At 42.6% G+C, this 27,233-nt stretch overlaps 1 protein-coding gene across 1 annotated transcript in view; it reads right to left on the bottom strand.

The window, feature by feature from the left end:
• LOC309387460 (fibrous sheath-interacting protein 2-like) overlaps positions 1-27,233 on the bottom strand; it is a gene marked incomplete at both ends in the record, with an annotated part of 82,796 nt that overhangs the window by 20,031 nt on the left and 35,532 nt on the right. The window contains 5 exons of the mRNA XM_081943941.1: positions 47-8,313; positions 8,731-15,628; positions 16,742-16,778; positions 17,175-17,256; positions 23,412-24,245. Coding sequence (XP_081800067.1) covers positions 47-8,313; positions 8,731-15,628; positions 16,742-16,778; positions 17,175-17,256; positions 23,412-24,245 — 16,118 coding nt within the window. The remainder of the gene's footprint in view (positions 1-46; positions 8,314-8,730; positions 15,629-16,741; positions 16,779-17,174; positions 17,257-23,411; positions 24,246-27,233) is intronic.

Raw genomic sequence — 27,233 nt, 5'->3', positions numbered from 1 at the left:
GCATTCAACAGAAGCCACTTCAGTTCATGCAAGCAGTCTCACCTACCTCCTTTGGTTTCACTGCAAGGCGCCCAGTCATATCCAAAGATGGGCGCCTTTCCTTCTTTTTGTTGGTTTCAGGAACACTTGCAGCCCCCAGGCCATGGGAGAGACTTTTGCCTGATGCAGAGGCTCTTCTTAATTCTTCCAAACTGAAACCCATCTTTGATAAGCATGCCTTTTTCAGTTTCTCCAGGGGTTCTGTTTTTATGGACAGCACTGCCAAATGGTCTCCAACTATGTCTGGGTCAACCTTCAAGGGCCTTTTACCAAGATAAGGGACGATTCTCACTGGCATGTCATCTGTTTGCGATTGGTTAGCTGGTATGGATTCATCTCGACATTCTGACAGGCCAGAGAGCTCTAATATAGACTCATCTTCCTCCAGTTCCATGTGGGAGTTAACTTTAGCAAGGACTTTGCTTACAATGCGGTCCAATTCCAGGGCACTGTAGGTTTCGTTTTCTGAATTATCGCGCACAGGCTTTTCTGAGTTGTTGCTGGAGATCTCATTGATAATGATACTGGCTACTTGCTCTGGGAATATCACTTGCTTGGTTATCATGTCGTTATACAGATCTTTCTGAGACCCTGATTTCTCCAGGACGTTGCTGATAACAGTATGGACAACTTGGTTAACTGCCTCTTCATGCTGTGGATCCAGTACTGGCTGATGATCTGAAGCTACAAGATTGATCTTGTTCTTTGATATCTCTTTTTCCACCGATGTTTTTAGCTGGGCAGTGATTTCATTTATACCTGCTTTGGATAACCTTCTTTTCTTATAAATTCCCATGTCATATTGTGCCTTTAGGATTCTTATCAGGAAGCGGCTTACGATCTCTTCCAAGAAAACAACAGACACAAAAGGGGTGGGCGTATCTGGGAGGTTATTCGGTTTTTTCCCTGCTTCTATATCAGAAATAATTTTTTTGAGAATTTTTTCAGATTCCAGCTTTATCAGACTGGGGCTGGGTATTTCTTTCTCGGAGTCGACGACCGGCTGAAAGTCATGTTTAGAAATCTCACTCACCATGAAGCAGGCAACTCGGTTAGCAAAGTCTTCATTGCTGTTAGTTAAGTCTTCATACAGAGACGTTTCAGAGTTGGAGTGTTTTAGGATATCCGTGTAAACGGAGTCAACCACTTCTCCAACTGTCCGGCTATCTTCCGAGGCCAAGTCTCCCGAGTCATCATGCTGCCACACTTTAAGTTCGCCATTTGAGAGGAGATTCTGCAAGGAATTAATGATCTTTCTTGCCACTTCCTTCATAGATGCCACATTGCTTCTATCCACTTCATTCAGAGGTAGAGAACTGAATATTTTTGTGAGAAGTTTAACAGCTATCTCCTCTAAGATTAGAGAGGATAAACCTTTCAGGTGGGATCGCAACTGTGTCTGGCCCTCTGATGGCTCTGAATCGGCTCCATATTGATCCTCGAGAGCCTTCTCAGCTTCAATGGCTTCTTGCTGTCGGTTTAACTCTTCTGTAAAGTACATCTGCATTTGATTCCCAGAAATCTCTTTGATCACGATGTCCACAATCCTCTCCAGGAGAATTGTACAGCCAGTTCTGATACACTTTTGAACATCGGAAGTGCTTCCAAATTCTGGCAAAAGATTGTTGTAGATTGAGTTGGCTACAGTTTGACTGACAACACGGTTGGGCGGCACACGGTCAAGATACTTCACCTCTGCATTTTTGTTTTTTGAGATTTCAGCCATCACTTTGCTCAGGAGTTTCATGTGAATAAAATCAAACTCTGCACATCGCTCTTCTGTATCGATAGACGGAGAGAGGGTTGTAGGAAGAGGGAGGATTTTAGATAAGAGGAAAGCAAGGACATCATAGATAAATCTCTGAGAGACTAGAAATGGACATGGTGTGTCCATCTGGGATGGAGTACTGATTTTCTTCACCTCTGTGAACACCTTTTTAGCCATTTCTCCAAATTCAAAAGGTTTAGAGGTTGGATCCTGGAACATCTTTGATTGCACTTCCTGAATCTGGTAGCCTAAAATTTCTTTCTTTACTGCACCAGCCAATTTTTCTGCGAGCGTCTGACCGTTTTCCTTGTCCATGCAGATTGGGACTCCGCATCTCTGATCTTGCAAAATGCTACATAAAGCAGCATGGATAATTTTAGCAACCTCTGCTTTTTCCACGTCTGGGAAAGTTTGCCCACCTTCAGGTATTTGTATCACTTTTACTGGGGACTTTGCAAACTCCTTTAAGATGGATTCAATTAAATGTTTAAGTGAAGGTTCAGCCTCAGCCCCTTGTTTCCCTACCATACAAACACTGGCTGTAGATGTGAGCAATTTGCTAATTAATCCACTAAAGATGTCCTTCAAGAAGGATGCTGAGTAAGTATCGCCTGCATTCTCAAACTGCATTAACTGGGGTCTTGTTTGATAACCTTGTTTTGTTTTACTGAGAAATCCTGTTTCAGCTATGCTTTCCTGTTTTCTGTTCGGAGAGCCAGACTTCACACAGACTGTTTTACAAATATTTTGTACTATGTCTTCAATCGTTTTGCTGGCATCAGAACTTGGTTCTTCCTTCAAATGGCTCATAGGATGACTTCTCTTCCGTTCTTCATTCACTGTTGGATCAGGAGAAGCCGATCTACTATCAGGGAGCCAAGAAGGAAATACTCGATGTAATATCTTGACAAATATATCTCCAAATACCAAACCAGAGGATGGCGGTTCTGGGAGGAGAGTTTCAACTCTGTCAACAATGGTTTCCGCTTCCACAAATGAAAACAAATATGGAGAAGTGTCGCCAGTAAACAAAGGCAACAACTGGAAACGGGAAATATCTCTTATTATGACGGGAGCCAGTTTTTCTGCTAACAGGCAGCTGTTTGCTTGAAAAGCTTTAAAAATCTCAAACTCCGACCCAAATTGTTGCAGTAATTTTTCATAAATAGAATTACTTATTTCAATCACCTTTTCAGCACCTACTGGTGGGAGGCAGATAGTCTCCCCTGAGCTTTGCATGACCTTAACTTCTGACATTTTAAATTCAATGACCAAACCATTTACAAGTTCAATCACTAGATTTCTCATCTCATTCTCTGATAAATTAGTGTCCTTGGAATATGCCAAAATATTAGGGGAAGATAAGAATTTGCAAAAGAAAGCAACAACCACGTCCTCTAAAAACTGGGCAGAATAGATGCGCTTGGAAACCTGCTGCCTTTCCTTTTGCCACTTAGAACACTCCGAGGAATCGTTGCTACTTAAAAATGGGTGGAAGTGGAAGTTTAAAATTTCCCTTATGAGTAATTTGGCAATTTCAGGCACAATGCCATTGCCCTGAGCCATGAGAGTATTTCGAAGTTCGCCTTGAGATTGATACTTTTGCAAAAGGTCATTATACACTGAATTAGCAATGTCTTCTTCAGTCTCTCGATCCATGTCTGGGATTCGCTCCGACACATTTTCTAGCTTGACTTCATGGGCTGAAATCTCTGTAACAACGCAGCTTTTCAGGTTTGCAGTCATCTCGGTGAAATCTGTTTCAGAAAAGTCATCGCATTTTCCAGCATTTTCAGCAATGTTCTCTGGATTGGGGAATAATTTCTCCAAGAGCTGGTTAAGCATCTTCTCTAAGACCGTGCAAGGAAATACAGTTATTCCAGAGTCTGGAATGATCCTATCGTCGTGGTTTACATAAGGTGGGGCGCATTCTGATGTTAAAGACTGAAGATGATGCTTAAACATTTCATTAATAATGAAACAAGCTATCTGCGTGACATACAGATTATTTAAGCTTTCTCTGTCTTCTGAGAAAGGCTGCTGGAGCAGAACCTCATGTAGGACATCGCAATACACGGATTCCACCATGTTCTCAATTGCTTTTTCTGAAATACCAGTTTCTTTTTCACTGCCGTAAGTGCTGGTCCAGATGGCCTGTTTCAAAATCATTGCCCTGATGTCCATCTTAATCTGGGCAAGTCTGTCTTGCAATTCAGATCCGTATAGACCTTCTCCTTTATCGGACACTGCAGTAGTACTAAGAGCTAATGGGAAAATGTAGAGAAATAACCTATCGATGATAGCGTCTAACACTGGATAAGAGAGCACAGTGATGTAGGGCGAAGCTGAAGGCTCCTCCTGAGGACCACCTTGTTCTTCCACCAGGTTTTCCTGGATGAGGCACTTTGCGTCTAACACATTTGATGGGCATTCTGAATGAAGCAGGTGATCTATAACTCCGTCCATTTCTACAGTGGTTGTTTGACAAGGCAAAGCATCCCCTACATTTTCTATATCTTCTTTAGACAGAGAACTTCCTATGGAACCCTTGTGAGATGGATTTTGGTCTGCTACATTTGCCTCCGGCGGAGCGGATCCAAGACGCTCATCAGGCCCCTCTTGAAAGTTGATGTGAGCTTTTGCAAGCTCTTTCGTAACTGTTTTTGCCAACCTCATTGCTACCTCTCCCACATCTTCCCCAGAGGCACTAAGAGGGATGTCTGAAAATGTATCAGAGATTTTCGAAAGCAATTCAGAAATAACATTTCCCAGCACAGAAGTGGGCGAACTTTTACTTTTTCTCTCAATTGCTTCCCTGAGGTTCAAGGGCTTGATAGCACTTCTATAAACTTCTAACCCTCCCATAGAGTCTCCTGCAGCAGCTCGGTCCCAATCAGAAGCCTCCTCCTCACTGCAGACAAAAGCTTCAACGTGCTGTTGGAGGATGTCTCCAACAAGAAAGCCAGCTAGTTGATCGATAAGGGCGTTGCTCTTGTTTTTCACATCTCTCTGGACAGCTTCAAGGGAGCCCGATTTCTGTATGATCTTGCTGCACAAAGAATCGGTCAGGTTCTGAACATCCTCCTCAGAATATTTATACTGTTCAGGGTGTGTGTCCTTTATAACTCTGATTTCATGTTTTAGAAGTTTCAGCCGAACGTCATTGAGCAATTGACTGGAGAGCTTGCTTAAGTCCTCTTCGGACATGGCCGTTTTGTTCCAAGTGGATGAAGCATCTCCAGGTGGCTTGGAAGGGAAAATCCTCGAGAGTAGACCAGTGATGAGATCTTTTAGGAACCCTGATGATAATAAGGTGCTAAATGGTGGCCAGCTCTCATCCTCGTGGAATTCCTTGTCTCTAACAGCATCACTAACCTCTAGTGCAGGTAAACCCGAAATTCTAGACAAATCTCCAGAAAACAGAGGGTGTAAAAGATAATCAGAGATGCCTTTTTCAATCAATCTTTTAACGTTGTCATAAATTATATTCTTTCTTATGCGGCTGACATCACCGCCTAAAACCATCTGTTTTTCTCTCGCCATATTGTGGTATACAGAATCTACCACATCATCCATGACGGCGGACAATGGGGCCCCCAGGCATTGTTCTTCTCCTGTTTTCACCCCACTAACCGAAGCTCTGCCAAATTGCAAGTTGATTGAACTGGCTATCCTTTTAACCACGTTACCAAGCTCAATTTCAGGCTGCCCTTTAGACATTTTCTTTTCGTCTAGAGAAGCAGAAAATATTTTAGATAAAACCCTGGAAACAATTTCTTCTAAAAACTTAGCTGGGAAAACCTCAGTAGAAGACACTGAAGATTCGCTGATGCTATCCAAAACCGTCCTGACTATATTCTCAGACAAGGCTTCAGGCTCAGGATTTTCCAAAAAGTCTTCATCTTTGGAAAGAAAAGTCTGAAGGTGATGGTTAGTGATTTCCCGAATTATGAAGCTGGTCATGCAATCGATAAAAGCAGCGTTCCTGCATTCCACATCCTTTTGTATAGAGAGTTGTGAGCCAGACTTTTTTAACATATTACTGTAGACTGAATCAACCATGTTCTCAATCTCTTTCTCTGAATGTAATCGGCATCGATCATCCTTTTTTGCTACCCAGATTTTGTGTTTTGAAATGGACTTCATTACGTGTTTGATTATATAGGAACAGAGCTCGTTAAAGTCAAAGTCTGACATGTCTCTTTTGTCTTGGTTGCAGGGAGTGTCCTCTGAGGGTGGGAAAAGTTGAGTTAAGAGTCGACTTACTACTCTTTCTAAATATTTCTCAGACAATATAGTAACGTACGTTGGAGGAGGTGGCCTACTCCTTTTTTCTTTAGGAAAGCAGACACAGAGCTCAATGTTTTGGATGATGGGTCCAGGTTTAAGATTTCTGAAAGCACTCTGAGGTAGTCTCCTAAACACTGCTGGTGGCAACTGGTAATCCAAAATTTCTGTCAGGATAATTTCAGCTGCCCTCTCAGCCAGATTCTCTATGTCCTTTTCCGTGTTTCCCTCAGCAGCTAACTGGAATCCAAACTCCCTCAAAATGGAGTCAGTTATTCTGCTGACAGTTCGACGGTCCACAAGGGAGAAGTATGCTTTCTCCTCAGCTCTCTGCAAGACTCCAACACCGGCTTTCTTAAATTCTTCCATCAGTGCATGCACAAACAATGTGTTCATCTCATGAAGGTCGATACAAGAATTTCGATCGTACTTGTTCCGCAGTGAAGAAAAGATCTTGATCAAGAGCTGAGAAACAATGTCCCCCAGAAACTGTGAAGAATAAATTGCAGAAAAAACTGACTGGAGTTGATGATGATCTCCATGTTCTGTCACTGTCATCACTTCTTTTCTGTAGTACTTCTTTTTGCAGGTTGCAAACCAAGGTTTTTTCGCAGGTAATGTGCAGATGGGTACAACTGGCCTATGTTGGACTGCTGCATCCAGGACGGACCGGTTTCTGTCTCTTTTTCTCATATGACGCCTTCCTGGACCAGTTGCCCTAGATTCTGATCTTCTACTTCGTGATGAGGGACACAATTCATTTTTACCATAGCGGGCATGCTTTTTATTAAATCCTTGACCATGTCCTTTTCTAGGGCAGGGCTTTGTGAATTCAACCGTCTTTTTTGAAGAAGTTCTCATTTGTCTGGGATGCTCAATGCTGAAGGAAAGCTCTGTCATTACAGGTTTTACCAATGTATGAGCTAAAACATCCAGGGCTGATTCACAGGAAGACACTCCTGACTGAGCGTCCACCCATGGCTCCTCTAGGTATCTAACATCATATGTGAAAAGGGAGGTGCTGGACTCAGACTCCTGGACTTTAAACTCTTTATATGAATAGGGCAAGACTTCATCGTCACACTTCCTCAGTTCACGAAGCTGTTCATTCTCTGGAAACTCATCAAAAGCAAAACTGCCCGAAAAAGTTTCAGTCAAGAGGCACTTGTCCAAAAGTGCCCGGATCAGCTTTTCACTCACAACATCCAAGAGGACCACAGACTTGGGAGACAGACCCAAGTTGCTGTTAAATAGGTCATTACTAAGTTTGCAAGCATGTGGACACATCGAGGAATAAAGTAGCTGTTTTTTAGTTGATCTATTCATATTTTGATAAGGCATCATATTTTGAGAGTGGGCATCTGGGTAGGACCCGCCAAAATCATTCTGGGACTGGTCAGGCCATAACGAATCTAAAATGATGTGCAGAACTTTGTTGACAATATTTTTTGACTCACTGGTTTTCAGGCTACGGATGAAAGTGTCCAAATTGGAAGCAACATTGTTTAGCCTCCTGTTTTTAAGGGCTAGTTGATCCATTGTGGAGAGACAGGACATCCTTTTGACATCACTGGCGCCTCTACAATCACCCCTAGAAGCTCTACTTAACCGAGGTGAAGAAATCAAATGCTGTTGAGAGAAACTATCTCCAATTCTGTCTTGGTGTGCACATCTGCTTCTCATTTCAATTTCCAATGATAATACATTATTAACTTCTTTCACAAGAGGTTGATAAACATTATCAAAGTCAGCCAAACAGAGAGGTGGGACAAAAATTCTTCTTGATCTCCTAGCCTGAAAACTTTTTCTGTTGAAACTCTCTTGCAAAATGTTTCGTTCACACAAGCTATTGATGATAACCTCAGAAATGTGGAATGCTAACTCTTCAATGTTCATTGGAGGGCTTTTAGAGCATCTCAGGCCATGTACAGGACAGCAAGCATCTACAGAGCAAAACATTGAAAGGGACCTTTCACAAAACTCATTTCTTTCTGGCATGCTGTGGCGTGCACTGGGACTTGAAATGCTGTACAGCACATTGGAAAGAACAGCTTGAGTCAGAGGTTCCCAAAACACATCATGGCATGATGACTGCTTTCTACCAGAAGGCAGATATGTGTTCCTCCAGATTTGATCCTGAAGCCACTTTGATTCAGACTGGATTAGTTCTTGTTTCCATGCTGGCAAAGAGGTCCTACAGGACATTTCATCCAAAGCATCTGCGGAAGTAAACATGAACAGGTTACTATTTCACATCTGGGGCACAATAGTTGAAGATGTAATCTGAGAGATGAAACATTAGGTTGCATGATTTTCCTGCAACTGGCACATTTTGAGCTAAATTAATGGGTTTATCGAAATCAATTTATGGCAAATGCTACTTGTCACAGAAACATAGGTTCATATACTGGATACACACAAAGGAATTATTTATACAACACTGGAAAGATAGATCAACGTCTAACTTACAACAGTGAATTGTTGATATGTGTGAACTGGTTCTTTTTTCATAGGGAACAAGGAAGAGGAGTTTCAATTTAGCTAAAAAAATTTAGAGACAGAAATGTTTCTGATCTAAATAAATGTGAGCTATACAGCTTATCGGACATCATCTGCTACAAAGTGTTCAGACTAACCTCTAGATTGGAAGGTAATCAGTTCTTTGATGACACTCAAAACAATGTGGTTGGCTAGCAGAAGAGTCTCACAGGGATCTGGAACATGAGAACAAGCCAGACGTTCTAGTTCTTTATATTTCTCTGGACTCTTGCATTTGAAGATATGCTGCTTACTCTCCCATTTGGACAGAAGGCTGCCACTGTCCAGCAGGAGGCAGCTTTCTTCTGTCAGTGTCTTGTCACTAGAATCACTCAACCTGATTTCCCAGCGATTGAGTAAGCTTTGATTCTTCTGCTTTGGTTGTACACATTTGGAGGAGCACGAAGATCTCAGGTGAGATTTTTCCTTCAACGGAGAAAGATGTCTGGATTTCTCACTGTAGCTGTTTTGCACCATAGGCTCATCTTCCACTCCAAACTCACATAGGAGAGCGTTGACAATGGATTCCGCTGTATGGCCGAGCTTCAGAGGACAGTAGGCAGAATAGCAGGTGCTTTCTGGACCTGTAAAAGGATATTTCCCTGCAAAGGATTCATGGTGAGGAAGGGGATTGGCTTTCCTCTGATGTCCCATTCCAGCTTGCTTAGGACTACATTCACAGTCTGCCGTTTTCTTAAATAGCTTTTCCAAAATGCTTCCCTCGGGGATAGAGCTTTGTCGGGGAAGCCAATCTTCCTCAAGACAACCTAGTTTGACTTGACCTTTATCCTGTCTTCGTCTTCTGGGATGTCTTGATCGACCTTTTTCTCTCTCTGAAGGACTGTGAGCATCCCACTCAGAATATTTAAAGACAGAAGGAAATTTAGCTGGGGCTTCTTCTTGTACTTCATTCTCCTCCTCTGAGTAGATTACCATGCCAGGAACATTGATTGGTGGGAAACTATCTACCCTTCTGTACAGTTTAGAAGTTGTCTTCACCCTCGGTGATTTAAACTGATTCTGGGCAAGAGCCCTTTCCTTTGCAAATGCTCGGCCTGACATTTCTAGCTGCAGATTCTCCACCATTAATTCAGAGGTGATCTCAGTAAGGCTTTCGTTGCAACGATCCAACATGACACTGATGGTCTCACTTACCACCAAGCTTTCAGAAGAGCTGCTAAGTACGTTGGCCTCCTTCTGGGCTAGCTCCCTGTCCAAAGTGTGCTTAATAATTTCAAGAATGCTGCTGACAGCATTGTTGGCATACACATTCAATTCAGAGTGGAGCATTTGCACCTGATGGAAAGCCGTTTCAATGCACTCCCTGGTGACTGCACCACCCAACTTCGTAAAGTCCAGAAAGTTATGGGTCGATCCTAAAGTAGGCAATGTTCCTTTCCCAGCGTCTCCCTGCAGCTTATTTCGCAAGGCTTCTACGGTTGTTTCTGCTATGTTTCCTACATGACCTGAAAGAGAATCTAAGGAGCGTGTCAGTTGTGCAAAAGAAAGGCTTTCTAATGGGAACTTCACTATGTCCAAGAAATTACATTTAAAGTCCCGTTTAAAATATCGAGTCACAAAAGTCTCCAGTGTGATGACAATACATTCAACTGTTTCTTTGGCTATTTTGTCAATTGTGTCCATAGCACTTTTCAGTGAAAAATAAGAAAATTCGGGTTGAGTGAATCGATTTTTCAGAGTTTTTGCGCATCCTTTGGGTCCTGCCTGGTCTTTTCTTCCCAAAAAGCTGCATTTATCTTGAGAAGTAGGAACGCTGCATAATAAACATCTATGGACATTTTCAAACACGCTGGCTACAATATCTCTGGCAACTGAGCCAATCTCTGCCTGAGAATCACTGTGAAAAAGCCTAGAGCTATCACCTTTTTTAAAATTACAACAGAATAGTCGCTCATTGAGCTCCCCTTGAATCTTCTTCAAAATGCAAACAGAAGATTCTAGATCTCGACTTCTCATGTAAACCTCACTTACAATATTCTCAGCCACCTGCAGCATTTTTAGGGTTTCGTTTATATTTTCATCTGTCATAGGCTGCTGCTCAAAAATTTCTCTTAATATGCCTTCCTTTGGAAGGATTTGATTGAGGTAGCATGCATAATCTTCATAAAAGAGGCCTTTAGGTTTTCCATGGATGTCTTTAGTTGTCATTTCAAACTGGAAGAACATCTGGGTGGAAGGAAGTCCATCAATTTGGGAACGGTTCAAAGAAGTCTGTTTATGCATATGAGGACACTGTGCCTCATCGGTGTGTAGATCATGGACGACAGAATTTATGAGTTCACTTGCTTTGGAGATCTGCTCCGATGACAAGGTATTGACTTGAAATATAGTTCTGTGATAATTTTCTGTTTTGAATTCATCAATAATAGTTCCCAAAACTTTGCTTACTACGTCTTTGGCGTATACTGTCAAGTCAGATTTTGACAAAGTGCCTCTCAGGAACGAGCTGTCCGAATCATCTGATATTGCTCTTGGCCTACTTGTTGTGTTACTGCCGGCTTGCATGTCACATTGAAAAGATGACTGCCCTTTCCATCTCTGTTGCACAGACAATGGAAGGACCTCTTCCAAATGAGATGCAGCAAAACAGGCAATCTTATTCAAAACGCTTTGAATGAGTTCTTCACTCAAGGACTGTGGAGAGGGCTGGAGTTGAGATACTGCCAGAGTAATCTTTTGGATGTCAGATGAACCTTTAATGCTGCCTGAAGTATTTGTTTCTAACTTTGATGAGCTAAACAGCGTGTCCACAACTGCTGAATACATCTTATTAAGTATTCCATCCACAATCTCACCAGCTACATTACAAGCATTTGCCTGAGATGCAGAGTCCATCATTCCGTTATAGTGTGAAGACTTGGGTTCAGAATTAAAAAAGACAGAATCATTATTAAAAGAGGACAGAAGTCCCAGATCTCCCATTATTCGCTGGGTAACTTGGTTGAGAACATCTTCCACACTTGCCAACAATGGAAAACCCCCATGCTGTCCAGGTTGTTGTTTCTGAAAAATCCTTTTCAGAACTCTTTTTTGAATCTCATTTTCAGTCAAGGCTATCTGAACAGTTATGATCTTGAGGAGATCATTCATAATTTCATTGGCAGAAGCATTTTCTTCATGGGGGAGGATATTTTGACAAGAAAGCATCTCCCGCTCCAGGTCCTTCTGAATTACTTTAACAATGGTGCAAGTCAGCTTTTCAGCACAGAGTCTTAAATTATATTGAGAGTCCTGAACTGCTAATTTTGCTTTATCGCAGTGGTTGCCTGTTCTGATCGCTGTGGCTTTTTGTGCACTTGATGTTGCATATCCACTTTCAAGACGAGATGGCTTTACTTGCTTAGCAGCCATTCCCAATTCAGATTCTAGTTTCTCTTCAACAAACATTTCCAGTCTGAGGAAGACATTATCAACTAAATATTTTGCTATGCCTTCGGGAGAAAAGTCTTTTATATCTGGAAGTTGCTTAGCGCTAAATTCCACCAGTTTTCTGCCAGATGATTTTTCAGCTTTTGATATGCCAGGGACTTGATGCTTATTTCTTTTGAGGTCTGGAAAACGACTCTTGTGCCCAGCCTTGGACCCACATTCTTTCAACTGTGCCAGAGGCTCTACTGTCTTCTGCACAAAATCATAGAGGAGGGACTGGAGTTGAGATGAAAGTGCCCCCTTCATATTCAGAGCAGCTGCAAGACCAGAACTCAGATCTTCAAACACAATATCCACCAAGTCGTTGGAAACCAGTGAAGCATCAGATTTCACCCCAGCTGGGTTGGACAATGATTTTTTGGTGCTGCCATCTGCAGCCTTGGGAAACTGTAATTCCCCCGTTCCAGAATTGTCCATATCTAACATTATCGTCTGAAAGATTTCATTTAAAAGAGTTTCCACTGTGTTTTGGATTTGGGTCTGAAGATCTCTTTTATAGGTAGGGTTTTTCTTGAAAACCTTTTCCAATACGCTTTCTTTCCGTGGTAAAGAGGACTCTGCTTCAGGAATATGTTCTTGGGGGGCAAAAATAGTCAAAACCATGCTGATAATTTGGGTAGCAGCTATGCTTTCAGAGAATATAACGGGAGGAGTTGAAATTTTATCCACTTCCTTATCCAGCTCGTGCTTTAGATTTTTCAAAATCAACCTAGCCACATCACTGGCATATGATTTTAAATCTGAGAAAGACAATGATACTGTCTGTTCTGGTTTTTCTTTTGCAGCTAAAATAGAACTATTGTAGGAGTTAAAAATATCCTCTAAACAATTAGGCAAATTACCATGTTGGTTGGCTAGGATTCTTTTGAATTCTTCTTGTAAAGCTGAGGAAAAATCTGAACTAATTGACATTTTTAAGTTTTGCACATCCAAGCATAACTGAGATTCCACTTTGGATATGACAAAGGATTCCAGTTTTGCTATAAACATTTGCACTAAATCATTAGCCAGATCTGACTTAGATGGGTGTTCAGGCTGATTAATGTGCATTTTTCTGCTACTCTGCATTTCTTCCTGGGGAACTTCTGAGTCATTCTCGGGGTCTCTGAAATGTACTGTTGGTAGGCTTTTGCCAGCTTCTCTTGGCACACATAGAGGAAGGATATCAGTGAAAATGAGGCTAGATTGCCTGTTCCCGACGTCTTGCATGTCCGTTTGAGCCATGCGGGAAAGAATTTGGAACACAGATTTTACCAGATCGTCTGTAAAAGCATGGATTTCTGTGTCCGAGATTAGAATCTGACCAATGATTTCATTTTGTCCTTTGGAGGCAGGTTGCCCCTCTGCCTGTTGCCTGCTCGTGTTCACTTGGGAGAGAGACGACGGAGAAACACTGGGGGGCCAGGCTGTTTGCTCTGCCAAAACATGCTGGAATGTTTCCTTTAAAAGATTCTGCACCGTTTCAATGATTGGCAATTGTTCTTCCCCTTTAAAGTCATCTTCCATTTGTTTCATGGCCTGCTCTAAAGTCCACTCAGGAGCTGCCATCCCTTGTCTTGCCTTCAACACTGGGTCAGCGGAAGGTGTGGCGTTTTCCGGACTTTCCAAAGAACAAAAAATGGCATTTTGCACAAGAGTATCCAAGGTACTTTCTGTCTTCTGCAGATATTTTGATTGACCCGTCGTATCGTCGTCCAGAAACTCCCCATCATCCTGCAAAGCAGATTTGGAGTGAGACCGGCTTCTCTGTCGTGGTTCAAGACCAAAACCTTCATATTCAGGCTTTGGAACCTTGTTGGTTTTTAATTTCCCATCCTGATGCCGCTTATCTTTTTCTTCCTGTTCAGCTTCAGCGTAAATGACCATGCCAGGAACATTAACAGGAGGAAATGGTTTTCTTACATTTTTCTCTGTTGTAAAGAGTGTTTTCATGGTCACCCCTTCGGCCGATGTTTCATAGGTTTTGTGGCTAGGAGGTTCTATTTGTATCTTGGGGCAAGAACTGGGTTTTGCTGATGGAGAGAGAATCCTCAGTTTTTCAGTACTTAAATCGTTGAAAACATCGTTAATGATCTGGAGGATAACTGAGCTCTCTCCGGATGGAATAACTCCTTCTTGGCTCACCTGACGCTGGATGTAGCATAGGATGTTGCCAATCATCTCTTCCACGTATTGAAGGATGTTTGTCTCTGAAGAAGCAACCGTTTTGGAAACTATCTTCCGAATTGTGTCTTTCACAATGGCATTCGCTGCTTCGGATTCTGCCGTGTGCGGTGGAACTGCGGCATACAGTTGTTCGAGCGGTATGCCAATTGCTTTGATTTTGGAAAAGAGTTCAAACTGGGACACTTTGGTTTGGCTCGACATAGCAAAGACCTTCAGTTTGTCGATAATAATCTGAACAATCTCCTCGGCAATGCCCAGCATAGACTCAAAGGAGAGGGGCATCTGAGCCCTCCAAAAAGTTGGATCCGGGTCAGTATATTTCTCACTGGCTGCCAGGCACATCGCTTTCCATTCTGTGGAGAAGTCATCTCTGGAAATGGTTTCAAAATATTTCTTCTGAGCGGTGCAGTGGAGTTTACTGAGCACATTTTCAACAATATCGTTGGCGACAAAACTGGCCACCCTTGAAACCGAACCAGCCACTGGCGGCTCGGCAGAATGGCTGCCTAGCAAGCTATCTGATATGGATTCAAGAAGGACTTCCATTGAAATAGAGACAGAACAAGCAGTACATCCCAGGTCACCTAGTATTTTTTTGAAAATGTCATCCAGAATCACTGCGGTGACTCTGGCGAGAGGCAACTTCAGGTCACTGAAAATACTCTTAAGGTCCTTCACATCGATGGTCTCCCTTTGGCTAACGGAACAGTTTGGCGGGTTCTGTTCCCCTCCAGTAGAGGGCAATTCTTCTGAATCAGTGGTCATAGTCGTTTCAGTTTTACAAAGGAGCCCTTTTGGCATTCTGTGCTTCTGTTTGCTGTGGTATAAAGTACTAACGTTTTCTGGATCATCTGTAGAACTTTTCTGCAACTGGGAGATATGGCTGTCTGATTTGGAACTCTTCATGCTCGGTGTGGTAGACAGAAGACCATGGTCTTTAGATGGAGAGAAAAAAACAGCTGCTTTTCCTCTCTTAAATTTTCCCTTAAGGATTTCACTATCTAGAGACAGGTGAGTGCTCTTGGTAAAAGAGGTAAAGGAAGACTTGGAGGAGAGCAAAGAGGTTGAGACTGGCTTCCCACTAGTAGAACGGAATTCACTCGGAGTGCTAGTGGTAGGTTTCATGCTTGTGTTAGTAAAGCTGACTTTCCTACTGGCAAAAGGTGGGAGGCCCCCATAACTTTCACAAAGATCTTCATTGCAACTGGTGCAGCTGCTGGAATTCTCCGAAGATACTACAGACTCCTCAGAGATTGTGTACACCCGTGTCCTGACCCTCTCTTCAAATTTGGTGAGAGCGGGATAGAGGATACTTGTAACTGCTGACACTACCCACGTCATGATATTCTGGATGATTTTATTCAGTTCCGAAGAAGATACCTAATGAGAAGAGAAGAAGTGTGACATAACAGGCAAAAGACCTGCACGTAACTCCAAATAAGCAGTTTGGGGGAAGGATGAACATCTATCTCTTCTTAATCAATCTAAATAATCAAACCTTTGAGTGACCTCTTTCCTACTCATTTCCATTTCAGTTTTTGCTATTATTTTAACAATGTTCACCCAATACCTAAAAACATTATACCATAGCCTACAGGGGCAAAATAGAAGCCAATATTCTATCTATATTGCCATCCAAAAAGATTCAACAAAAGAAATAATTTTCATTTGCGCCCAGAGGTCCATTAAGGGGACAGCTATTCTCCGTTCAGGAATAAGTGGGGGGAAGGGGTTGAAGTAGCTATGGAGAAAGCTTGCTTGGGGATGCTGGTTTCCCAGTGATCGGGATTTAAAGAGGAAAGCTTCTTAATTTTCTTTTTGTCTTCAAATCTGGACCAGATACACAGTCCTACTTACATGATGTTAGAAATCAGGCAATTTAATTAACACACTGTGCAAAGTTAAAATTGAGAAACTTGGTTGAACATGTTGTGTAAATGCGATCACATTATATCTCTATGTTTCCCATATGCAGACGTTTTATTTGGGATAAAACTGGGGATAATTGGCAAACAGAGCTGCAGTGTCTAATTACACTTTTATTAACGTTTAGGTTCTCTATGGTTTTGAATCAGATGGTTATGGATAGCAATAGCAATAGCACTTAAAGACTTATTTACCACTTCAGAGTGCTTTACAGCTCTCTCTAAGCCAGGGGTGTCAAACTCACGGCCCATAGGCCACGCCCACCCCCGGTTTAGTGAAGGGGGGGAAAGGCGCGCTACATCACGTGGCAATGTGATAGCACAAGTTTGACACCCCCTGCTCTAAGTGGTTTACAGAGTCAGCATATTGCGCCCAACAATTTGGGTCCTCATTTTATCGATCTCAGAAGGGTAGAAAGCTGAGTCAACCTTGAGACGGTGAGAGTCGAGCTGCTGGCAATTGGCAGAATTAGCCTGCAATGCTGCATTCTAACCACTGTGCCATCACGGCCCTTACAAGTACACAGTCATCTCAAATGTAAGAATGATTAATAATAGAATGACCTACTTTTCCTTTTAGGGTCTCTCGAAGTGCTGATTGATCTCTGAAAGCAAAAAATGATGGGGAGGGTCAATGAAAGATTATGGGGCAAACTATTACACCCATGCACACACACAGATACAGATGCAGATAGACAGGTACACATACAGGTGGGTTTCTGCTAGTTCGCCCCGGATCGGGTGAACAGGTAGTGGCGGCAATGGGAAGCTCCACCCATCCGCCCGGATGCTTTTGCGCATGCGCAAAAGCGTTGCGCAAGCACGCAAAAGCGAACTGGTAATAAAATAAATTGAAACCCACTACTGACACAGGCATATAATACCCTCCAATGAACAACCTGGAAACCTTCTTCTGATCAGAATGATAAAGGAAACTTATTGGGAATTCTGGAAAAGGTGGTTCAGCAATAAATGGATCTTTTAGGATGTCTGAGACTTACGAAGTAGAAAGCAAGTGCTGAAGATAAGCTGAGTAAGCTGACTCACATTCTTCATTGTCCTGAAATTTTGTAGTCATGTGCTCTGAAAGAAGGTGAATATCAGCATTAACCTCTCTATCTTTCACCCATCTCCTCCCACTTACGACTGCAGGACTGTGACTTTGTTGCTTGTCTCCTTACGATTTATATTGACGTTGATTGTTTCCTGATTGCTTATTTGTACCCTATGACTATAATTAAGTGTTGTATCTTATGATTCGTGACAAATGCATCTTTTCTTTTATGTACACTGAGAGCATGTGCACCAAAGACAAATTCCTTGTGTGTCCAATCACACTTGGCCCATAAAGAATTCTATTTTATTCTAACGCGCTGTACAGCGATCTAATTAATGAAGGGAGCCTTGAAATGCCAATGTTCCCCTCGCTTTCATCCACCAAACTCTAACGCAACCGAATGTCAGATGAGGGGAGTCCACTAAGTCAGACATGGGATTTTGATCCATAAATGGAGTAGATGTGCAGTCTAATGCATAACTGTCGAAACTGAACACCCTGGAGAGAGTTCAAGGATGCCTTGTTCTCTTCCGCTTACTGTCTCAAATGGGAGTATTATTATTTGATGAAATATATCTAGGTGGTCAGCTGTTCTGTCAACAAAATGTTTTAATTTCAGAATGGAAGCTAAACCAGAATCATTTCCACTATTTTACCTATCAAGATGCCACAGGTATTTCTGTACAAGTCTGCAGTGCTTTTGATAGCTTATCAGAAACATGTCTAATAAGTGATACTTTAATCAATCAATGCTAAGCTAGTAAAATTATCTGCTACAACGTCCTACCTGTCAATGACTACTTCAGCTTCAACCGCAACAACACACGAGTTCACAATAGATACAAACCAGGGTGGGTTCCTGCCAGTTCTAACCTCTTCTATAGAAGAGGTTCCACAAATCTACAGTGCCGTTTAGAACCGGTTGAGCTCCCTCCCCCCACCCATCCGTATATCATCAAGATGAAGAGCGAGAGGAGGAATTCTGGGAGTTGAAGTCCACAAGTCTTAAAGCTGTCAAGTTTGAACACTCCTGGGGGTTTTTTTCTAAAGGGTTAGTGGTGCAAGGGTCTTGTAACTTGACAGCTTTAAGACTTGCACACTTCAATGCCAGAGTTCCTGAGCCAACATGACTGGAGGAGGAATTCTGGGAGTTGAAGTCCACAAGTCTTAAAGCTGTCAAGTTTGAACACCCCTGGGGGTTTTTTCCCCTAAAGGTTTAGGGGTGCATGGGTCTTGTAACTTGACAGCTTTAAGACTTGCGTGCTTCAAATGCCAGAGTTTCTGAGCCAACATTTTAGTTGCTAAGCAAGAGTGTTGTTAAGTGAGTTTCACCACATTTTACAAATTGGCCACGCCCACCGAGTCACATAGCCAGCAAGGCACTCCCACAAAGCAGACCACACCTACAGAAGAGGTTGTAAAAAATTTGAAACCCACCACTGATACAAACGTATGGTAAACGGCTCCAAACTTGATTGCATAAAATACTTCAGTAACAGATTTGTCAATTCCTGGAATGCACTACCTGATACTGTGGTTTCTTCCCCCAATCCCCCAAACTTTAGCCTTACTGTCGACCTCACCCCAGTTGGAAATGGAAAGTGCACCAAAAGGGACACACAAGACAGAAAGGACGAATCAATGGCATTGACTGGAGCCTAATTCATCTTCTAGTACAGGTAGATCTCGAGTTACAACAGTTCATTTTGTGATCGTTCAAAGTTACAACGGCTCTGAAAGGTGACTTATGACCATTTTTCATACTTACGACCTATACTGTTTCCCCATGGTCACACGGTCAAAATTCAGACGTTTGGCAACTGACTCCTCTTTATGACGGCTATGCAGTGTCCTGAGGTCATGTAAGGGATGCCCTTTTGCGACTTTCTGACAAGCAAACTCCATGGGGAAGCCAGACTCACTTAGCAACCACGTTGCTAACTTAACAGCTGCAGTGATTCACTTAACAGCTGGGGCAAGAAAGATCGTAAAATGGGGCAAAATTCACTTAACAACTGTCTCACTTAGCAACAGGAATGTTGGGCTCGATTGGGGTTGTCCGTCAAGGAGTACCTGTATTGCCCTTCATGATGCAGGAAAGATGTTCATACATTTGCAGCAATTCTCACAGAAGGATCCTTTCAGAGAAAGGCTTGTTGGAGTGTGCTCTTTTGTTTTGTGAAAAGGGAGGTTATTTGGATGTGGAAAGCCTGATATTAAATGTCCAGTTGTTGCAGTAGGCCTGAAAAAAGGTGTGAACTAGTTACACCCAGTGGGGAAACAGTTCAGAGGTGGTGTTCAGCAGGTTCTGACCGGTTCTGGAGAACCGGTAGCGGAAATCTTTTTAATAAAGTTTTTTATTTTTTCATTTTCATAACAAACAACCACATGTATACTATTACATAACCAACATTATATTATATTGTTAAATGTTTACATCTATCGTCTTACCATCAACTCCCAAAAAATGATTATTGGCTCTTCTGCTCTCCATACACTGTATTTGTACCCTATCCATCACTTTCTTCTCCCTCTCTCCTCCCTACTTCCTTTCTTCCCTCTGTCGTCCTTCTCTTCTCTACTTCCCCTTCCTCTCTCCTTCTTCTCTTTCCCCTTTTCCACTCCTTCTTTCTCGCCTCCTCTCCCCCCCCCGCCCTCTCTCCTATCTTTCTCTTCTTCCCTTATCTCTCTCCTCTACTTCACACTCTTCATCTCATTTACTTGGTGTATTTCAGCCTCTGAGCAAGCTCCATTTTACGTTGATGATATTTATAATTCCATTTCAATATACATATTTAATTTTAACATATAGCTTCCTCTTCCTTTTTTAAAGGAAAAAAAGTATACATATATAGTAATTTTTTCTAAAAAAAAAAACTAGCCTATTTTTGGCGGTAGCGAAAATTTTGAGCAGTTTGGAGAACTGGTAAATACCACCTCTGACTGGCTCCACCCCCATCTATTCTCTGCCTCCCGAGTCCCAGCTGATTGGGAGGGAATGGGGATTTTGCAGTAACCTTCCCCTGGAGTAGGGAGGAAATGGGGATTTTATAATATCCTTCCCCTGCCACGCCCAGCAACCCATGCCCACCAAGCCATGCCATGCCCACCAAGCCATGCCCACCAAGCCACGCCCACCAAGCCATGCCCACCAAGCCATGCCACGCCCACCAAGCCATGCCCACAGAACCAGAAGTAAAAAAAAATTGAATCCCACCACTGAAACAGTTGCCCCTTACCTGTTTTCCCCTTATTAAGTCGTCTCTTCTTCTCTGAGTGTCTTTCACGTGGTTGACTTTCTGGGTCATTCTAGCAAAATTTTAAAAAGGATTTTAGAAAAATGTTATCAATGCTTTGCCTGCAATGGTCGGTCGGCCCAGAGTTTAAACTACTCCTTGTATAGTCTACCTGCTATCTATTCAGGCCCTCCCTCACCCAAGCACAGCCCCTGAGCCTTTTGAAGTCCAAAGGGTAGGGTTATACCATTAAAGTTGCTTTCTTCCTTTGTTTGACTTTCGAAGAGCCTTCCTTAGCAGCATGACGAGAGCCTGTTGAATAAATGGACGCTTTGCCCGATGGCTTCGACGGAGTTCGGTGAGATGGATTTCCTCCTAGCAGGAAAAAACTTGCATTTGCGAATGCCCAAAACTCAAATTTCATAACCACCCAACTACATTACTCCAATGCAACAAATCATAGGATGGCAGAGGCCAAGAGAGCATCATGAAGTGCTTTGGGCCTTTCATGCCGATGAGCATTAGCAATATCAGCAGCATAATCAGAACAAGGTTTGCAAATTTAGTCAGAGCTCATTACCATTTCATAATGAAAAGCAACCTCTCTACGCATTACAAAACACCGAAAGGCAACATGGAAAGCACAGGAATGCAACAGAACAGAACAGAATAACAGAGTTGGGAGGGATCTTGGAGGTCTTCTAGTCCAACCCCCTGCCTCGGCAGGAAACCCTACACCACTTCAGACAAATGGTTATCTAATCTCTTCTTTAAAACTTCCAGTGTTGGAGCACCCACAACTTCTGAAGGCAAGGCATTCCACTGATTAATTGTTCTAACTGATAGGAAATTTCTCCTTAGTTCTAGGTTGATTCTCTCTTTGATTAGTTTCCACCCATTGCTTCTGCCCTCAGGTGCTTTGGAGAATAGCTTGACTCCCTCTTCTTTGTGGCAACCCCTGAGATATTGGAAGACTGCTATCATGTCTCCCCTAGTCCTTCTTTCTCTTAAGCTAGACATACCTAGTTCCTGCAACCGTTCTTCATATGTTTTAGTCTCCAGTCCCCTAATCATCTTTGTTGCTCTTCTCTGCACTCTTTCTAGAGTCTCCACATCTTTTTTACATCCTGGCGACCAGAACTGAATGCAGTATTCCAAGTGTGGCCTTACCAAGGCATTATAAAGTGGTATTAACACTTCACGTGATCTTGATTCTATCCCTCTGTTTATGTAGCCTAGAACTGTGTTGGCTTTTTTGGCAGCTGCTGCACACTGCTGGCTCATATTTAATAACATATAATGATTTTTATATGATCGGATTGGAATTTGCTGTAAAAAAGGAAGAAAACGATGCGTTTCCAAAACCAAAGGCTAGAAATGGAAACAATTTGAGAGATAGGTCAAATTTTGATCAAATGTCTTACAGGTAGTTCTCGAGTTACGAATGGTCCCTTAGCAACTGTTTGAAGTTACGGTCTACCTGAAATAGTGACTTAGGTTCTGGATCTGAAATTTCCATGATTGGCATCCTCCCACAATCGTGTGATTGCACTTTGAGCACTTGTCAACACGGCCACATTTAGTATCCCGCAGTCACATGATCATGTTTGACAAGAGTTTTGTCAAAAGCCGGCACTTACTTCCAGTTTTTGCAAAACCACATGTCAGTATTCCAAGAGGAAGTAGAACTCTGAGGCAGGTCGATTCCTCAAAGAACAATTTTATTTGATACATCATATTGGCACAACTGGTGAAAGCCAACTCTGAAAGTTCCCGCGGCTTTCACATATTAAAAAATAAAGTTTTCCCCTTTCCCGCAAGTCACTGGTCACGCTGTCCAATCAAAGTGCTGACCGGTTGCTTGGTTACCTCACTACTCCTCTGGCCAACTACCTGTTAGAATGTCCTTGGTTCCCACAGGAAAACTTTTTGTTTTGGCTACAAAACTCCATCTAGTTATATCCCCCCTCCCTGTCCCTTCTTCTGCTTTGTGGTAACTCTGAAGCCTCCAAGATGGCCTCAGCCAGGTTCACTTCAGGGTTGGCATCACACTCACAGTGATCAATGAGTTCACAGTGATGACCACTGCATTTGTTTAATGACTGCTGCAAAAAAAAATTGTCAAATCAGATTGGTCACGCAACAGATCCCTTTTATGACTGCTAATGACTTGCGACCTCCATTATAGTTGGAACTCAAGGGCTACTTGTATTCAGTTCTGTTCTGATCCCCCCCCCTCCACGCCTGTGAATAAACCAGAACACAGGCTTGGCTGTTTGCCATTGTTTAATTACTGAGATAACGAATCCTTTGGCTGAGGGCCCAGACAACTCATGTTCAATAGAGCAACCCAGATAATTTAAATGAAGCAACGCAGATAGTCCAAACAAGCAGACACGGCTAGAATACACAGATAGATTTTCTTAACTACTAAGTCGAACAGCTGTTTCCTGCAAATGTTCCCTCCCAACGCCTCACCTATAATCTCTCTTGGGAGGGGCCAATCCACAACCACCTGTGCTTAATCATCTTCTGTGAGTCTGCCTATGGAGTTGCTGCTTCCGTTTCTCAGCCCTCCTCAAACTAGCATCAGGGACAAACTACCTTTGATCCTCCCCACTGCTCCATGCCTCAGGCGCCTCCTGGTGGCCAACCAGCCTCTCTGGTCCCTGCTCTGAGTCTGAACCCTGCACAGGGTCCTCCACATCGTCCAGGGCAGACTCATATGGTTCCTCGCTATCCGAGTCCATCAGCAGCTCAACCGGATCCTGCTGGGCCACAACAGCTCTCTATCCTATATTAGCTATGGATATCAAATGACAGCCTCCCACCCCACCCAATGAACATTTTCTCCATAGAATTCCTTTATCCTGCTGCCATTTTTCATGACTGTTTGTCTCATTTCAGTCCCAGGACATGAGACTGCATCTTGAGGTAAGACTTACCACCTGAGCATGAGAAAAGGTGCTTGTTGTTGCTATTGCTTGTTCCGTGTTTGCTGCTTCCACTTGAATCATAACCACCGCCTGCTTTTCCACTGCTGCTCCCACACCCGGCTGATCCACAGCAACCAGTCTTGCCACTGTTACTGGAATATCCTCCAGGCCCACAACCGGAACCACAACAGGAAGTCTTGCTCCCACATCCAATGGATCCACAACAGGAAGTCTTGCTCCCACATCCAGTTGACCCACAACAGGAAGTCTTGCTTCCACAACCAGTGGATCCACAGCAGGAAGTTTTGCTCCCACATCTGGCCAATCCACAGGAAGTCTTGCTTCCACATCTGGTTGATCTGCAAGATTTGCTTCCACATCCAGTTGATCCACAGCAGGAAGTCTTGCTTCCACAACCGGCTGATCCGCAACAGGAAGTTTTGCTTCCATAACTGACTGATCCAGAACAGGAAGTTTTGCTCCCACAACCGGCTGATCCAGAACAGGCAATCTTGCTTCCGCAACCGGCTGATCCGCAACAGGAAGTTTTGCTTCCGCAACCAGCTGATCCGCAACAGGAAGTTTTGCTCCCACAACCAGCTGATCCAGAACAGGCAGCTTTGTTCACACAACCAGCTGATCCACAGGCTGATGCTCCACCGTCATTGCTGGCAGACACAGCTGAAACAGAGGTTGGAAATTTATCTTTGCTCATTCCTGTCAGGCCAGACCCAGGATTGGCTGATGGGTTGTGACTAGCCACACTACTGGTCAATGACACAGCATCCTTAGCTGAAGAGAAGGAAACTTTGCTGCTGCCAGGATGAGGAACAACAGATTCGCCTGCAGCAAAGGACAAGAAGTGTTATCTAAGATAGGAGGGCTTATGAAAAGGAGAAGAAACCTACTTATTACCCTGCCAGTTTCACTGCTCAGTGCATGAGAATAAAACTTTTAAAACTGAGATGCACAAACTGAGGCCCTGAAAATCTTGAACATGGCATCAAATACATCGAAAAGGTATTGTCAAAGTCAAATTTTAAACATGAAAAGAAAATGACCAAGTACAAATGGGAAAGCCATCATACTAACTATACTTTGTGTTAAGTAAGCCTTTCAATTTAAATAAAATTAATCCAAATTTAGTTTTGTCCCAGCTCTACCAATCAGAGACCTGTATGGGCCTAATAGGAAATGTAAAGAGGAAAAAAATACAAATCTTGCTTACTGTACCACCTAGGAGGTACAGTACCCAAATTTCCCCTAAAATAAGATCGGTTCTTATACTAATTTTTGTTCCAAATTATGTAGGATTATTTTAGGATAAATACAGTACTAAATGCGTCCGTCTGCCTGATTATCTTAACTGAGGCTTATTTGGGGGGGGGGGGGGCTTATATTATGAACATCCTGAAAAATCGTGCTAGGTCTTATTTTCCAGTTAGGTCTTATTTTCAGCATTGCCATATACTGATAGTTCAAACTTATGGGGCTCAATTGGAACCCTACATTGTTTTTTTCTTCTTTTTCTCTTTCCTCTACTAACAACTCTCTAAAATCATCAATAAAGGTTCTCTCCTTCTAGGCTCTTCTCTGTTTTTGCATTTAACCTTCCCCAACCAGAAGCAGGTTTCCAAATCCTACATGGGTCCTCCAATGCAGATATTAGATTCATTTAAAGATGTGTGAACTTCAATTCTGAAAATTTCCTAGTCAGCATGCTGGGTAATTCTGGACGTTGAAGTTGACACATCTTAAGAGTTGTTAAGGTTGAGAAACGCTGCTCTAGAGCACGGGTGTCAAATTCGTGGTGTCACATTGCCGTCCCTTGATGTTTTGTGATGTTTTTTCCCATTCGTGGAGCTGGAATGGGCGTGGCCTGTGCCTGATGCATCCAGCCCATGGGCTGCCAGTTTGACACCCCAGCTCTAAATGATCCCACGCGACTCTTTGGCTCCTGATGCCTTTTGAGAAATCAAAGCAGATGGGTATAATTGCAGTTTCGTGTGTGTGTGTGTGTGTGTTTGTGTGTGTGTGTTTCACATACATGAGTTCATGCAATCCTGCCGCAAGTTGCAGAGAGCCCTAGACTATTTCCAGCTTTCAGGGATCTTAGCCATGGTAAAAGTTAAAAATGAGAATGTGTGTGTGTGTGTGTGTGTGTGTGTGTGTGTATTGGTCTTGATGTATTCGGGTCTTTTCCTGTGTAAGATTGAGATTGTCTTGGCAACATTTCAGCGAGGTCTCACTCGCCATCTTCAGGCTGGTGTTTTCGGCTGAAAACACCAGCCTGAAGATGGTGAGTGAGACCTATATTAAATGAGGTTTTTTTTAATTAGCAGGTTTTTAAATCTGAGCCACTCTTTTAGTTCGAGGTTCAGGGCAAATGGTCATCCTGGCTTTTCCTTCTCACTGATTTTGGGTGAGCAATAAAGGCATAAAGAGGAAATGGGGAAGAAAAAAGAGCAGGCTAAGAAAACCAAGACGGAAAAGAGCCGGGTTAGAGGACTGGAGGGCATGGAGAGACACGAGTGTCCCCCAGGATTTACTTCTACCCCCGATATTGCTCTCCTTTTTTTTTTGTCTCTTCACTTTCCAGTCACACTGATGTTTTGTTCTCTCACAGCTGAATTTATGAACATCCTTTACTTCCCAGAATCATTGGGCATATCAAATTGATTAATTAATTAAATCAGTTACCAATTTAGCAACTGCATTCACTGCAGCATGTTAAACTGGTTATTTTGGCTTTATCATTATAGATGATTTCAGGCCATTTAATTACCCTATAGTACAATGTGTTGTACAAGCCTAGACAAAGGTTTAGGCCAGGTACCAAATTAAGCATATAGTGTGAACACAGCTACCCTGTTTCCCCGAAAATAGGACCAACTGGAAAATAAGCCCTAGCATGATTATATTATGAGTAGGGCTCATAATATAAGCCCTACCCCCCCCCCCAATAAGCCCCAGTTAAGACAGACACATTTAGTACTGTATTTTCCCCAAAATAAGACCTAATAGGTCGTACCGGGTCTTTTGGAGCAAAAATTAATATAAGATCCACTTGTATTTTCAAGGAAACACAATAATGGTAAAATAACCAAAAGGGAGAATATGGAAAAGAAAGAAAGAAAGAAAGAAAGAAAGAAAGAAAGAAAGAAAGAAGGAAGGAAGGAAGGAAGGAAGGAAGGAAGGAAAGAAAGAAAGAAAGAAGGATGGATGGAAGGAAGGGAAGGGAAGGGAAGGGAGGAAAGAAGTCCAATAAACCTAACGGAAGGAAGGAAGGAAGGAAGGAAGGAAGGAAGGAAGGAAGGAAGGAAGGAAGGAAAAAGGAAGGAAGGAAAAAGGAAGGAGAAGTTTTGATACAGATTCCCTAAGAAACTTCATAGATAAATAAATGGAACCACTAGAGAGAAAACAAAGCAGGTTAAGAAATTTATTCATGACTTAATATTTGAAAAATCAAAAGAGAACATAACAAAGATCAAACAAAATGTCATGAAGATATAAACTTGCAGTATTTGCTGGGAGAGGATAAAGCTTTTAAACTGTCAGGATCATCTCAATAGAATGAAAACAAAAGACAAAAGCCAGATTGGGAAGGATCGGGAATAGGACTGTTAGTAAGGTACTTCACTAGTAACATGGTAGGGGAAGATAGACCATACTGTTACATCCTGTTAAGCTAAAAGTTACCCTGGACAACAGAAAATCAAGGTTTTAATGGATGAGACTGTCCTGGATGAAGGACTACTATACTGCAAACGCATACAGACTTTTCCAAAACAGACTGAATCTCACTGACAAATACCCAAAAGGTTTAAACAG

The sequence above is a fragment of the Natrix helvetica genome (assembly GCF_964273705.1).
Source record: "Natrix helvetica genome assembly, chromosome: 2".
Taxonomy (NCBI): domain Eukaryota; kingdom Metazoa; phylum Chordata; class Lepidosauria; order Squamata; family Natricidae; genus Natrix; species Natrix helvetica.
This window is presented reverse-complemented; position numbering and strand designations above follow the sequence as displayed.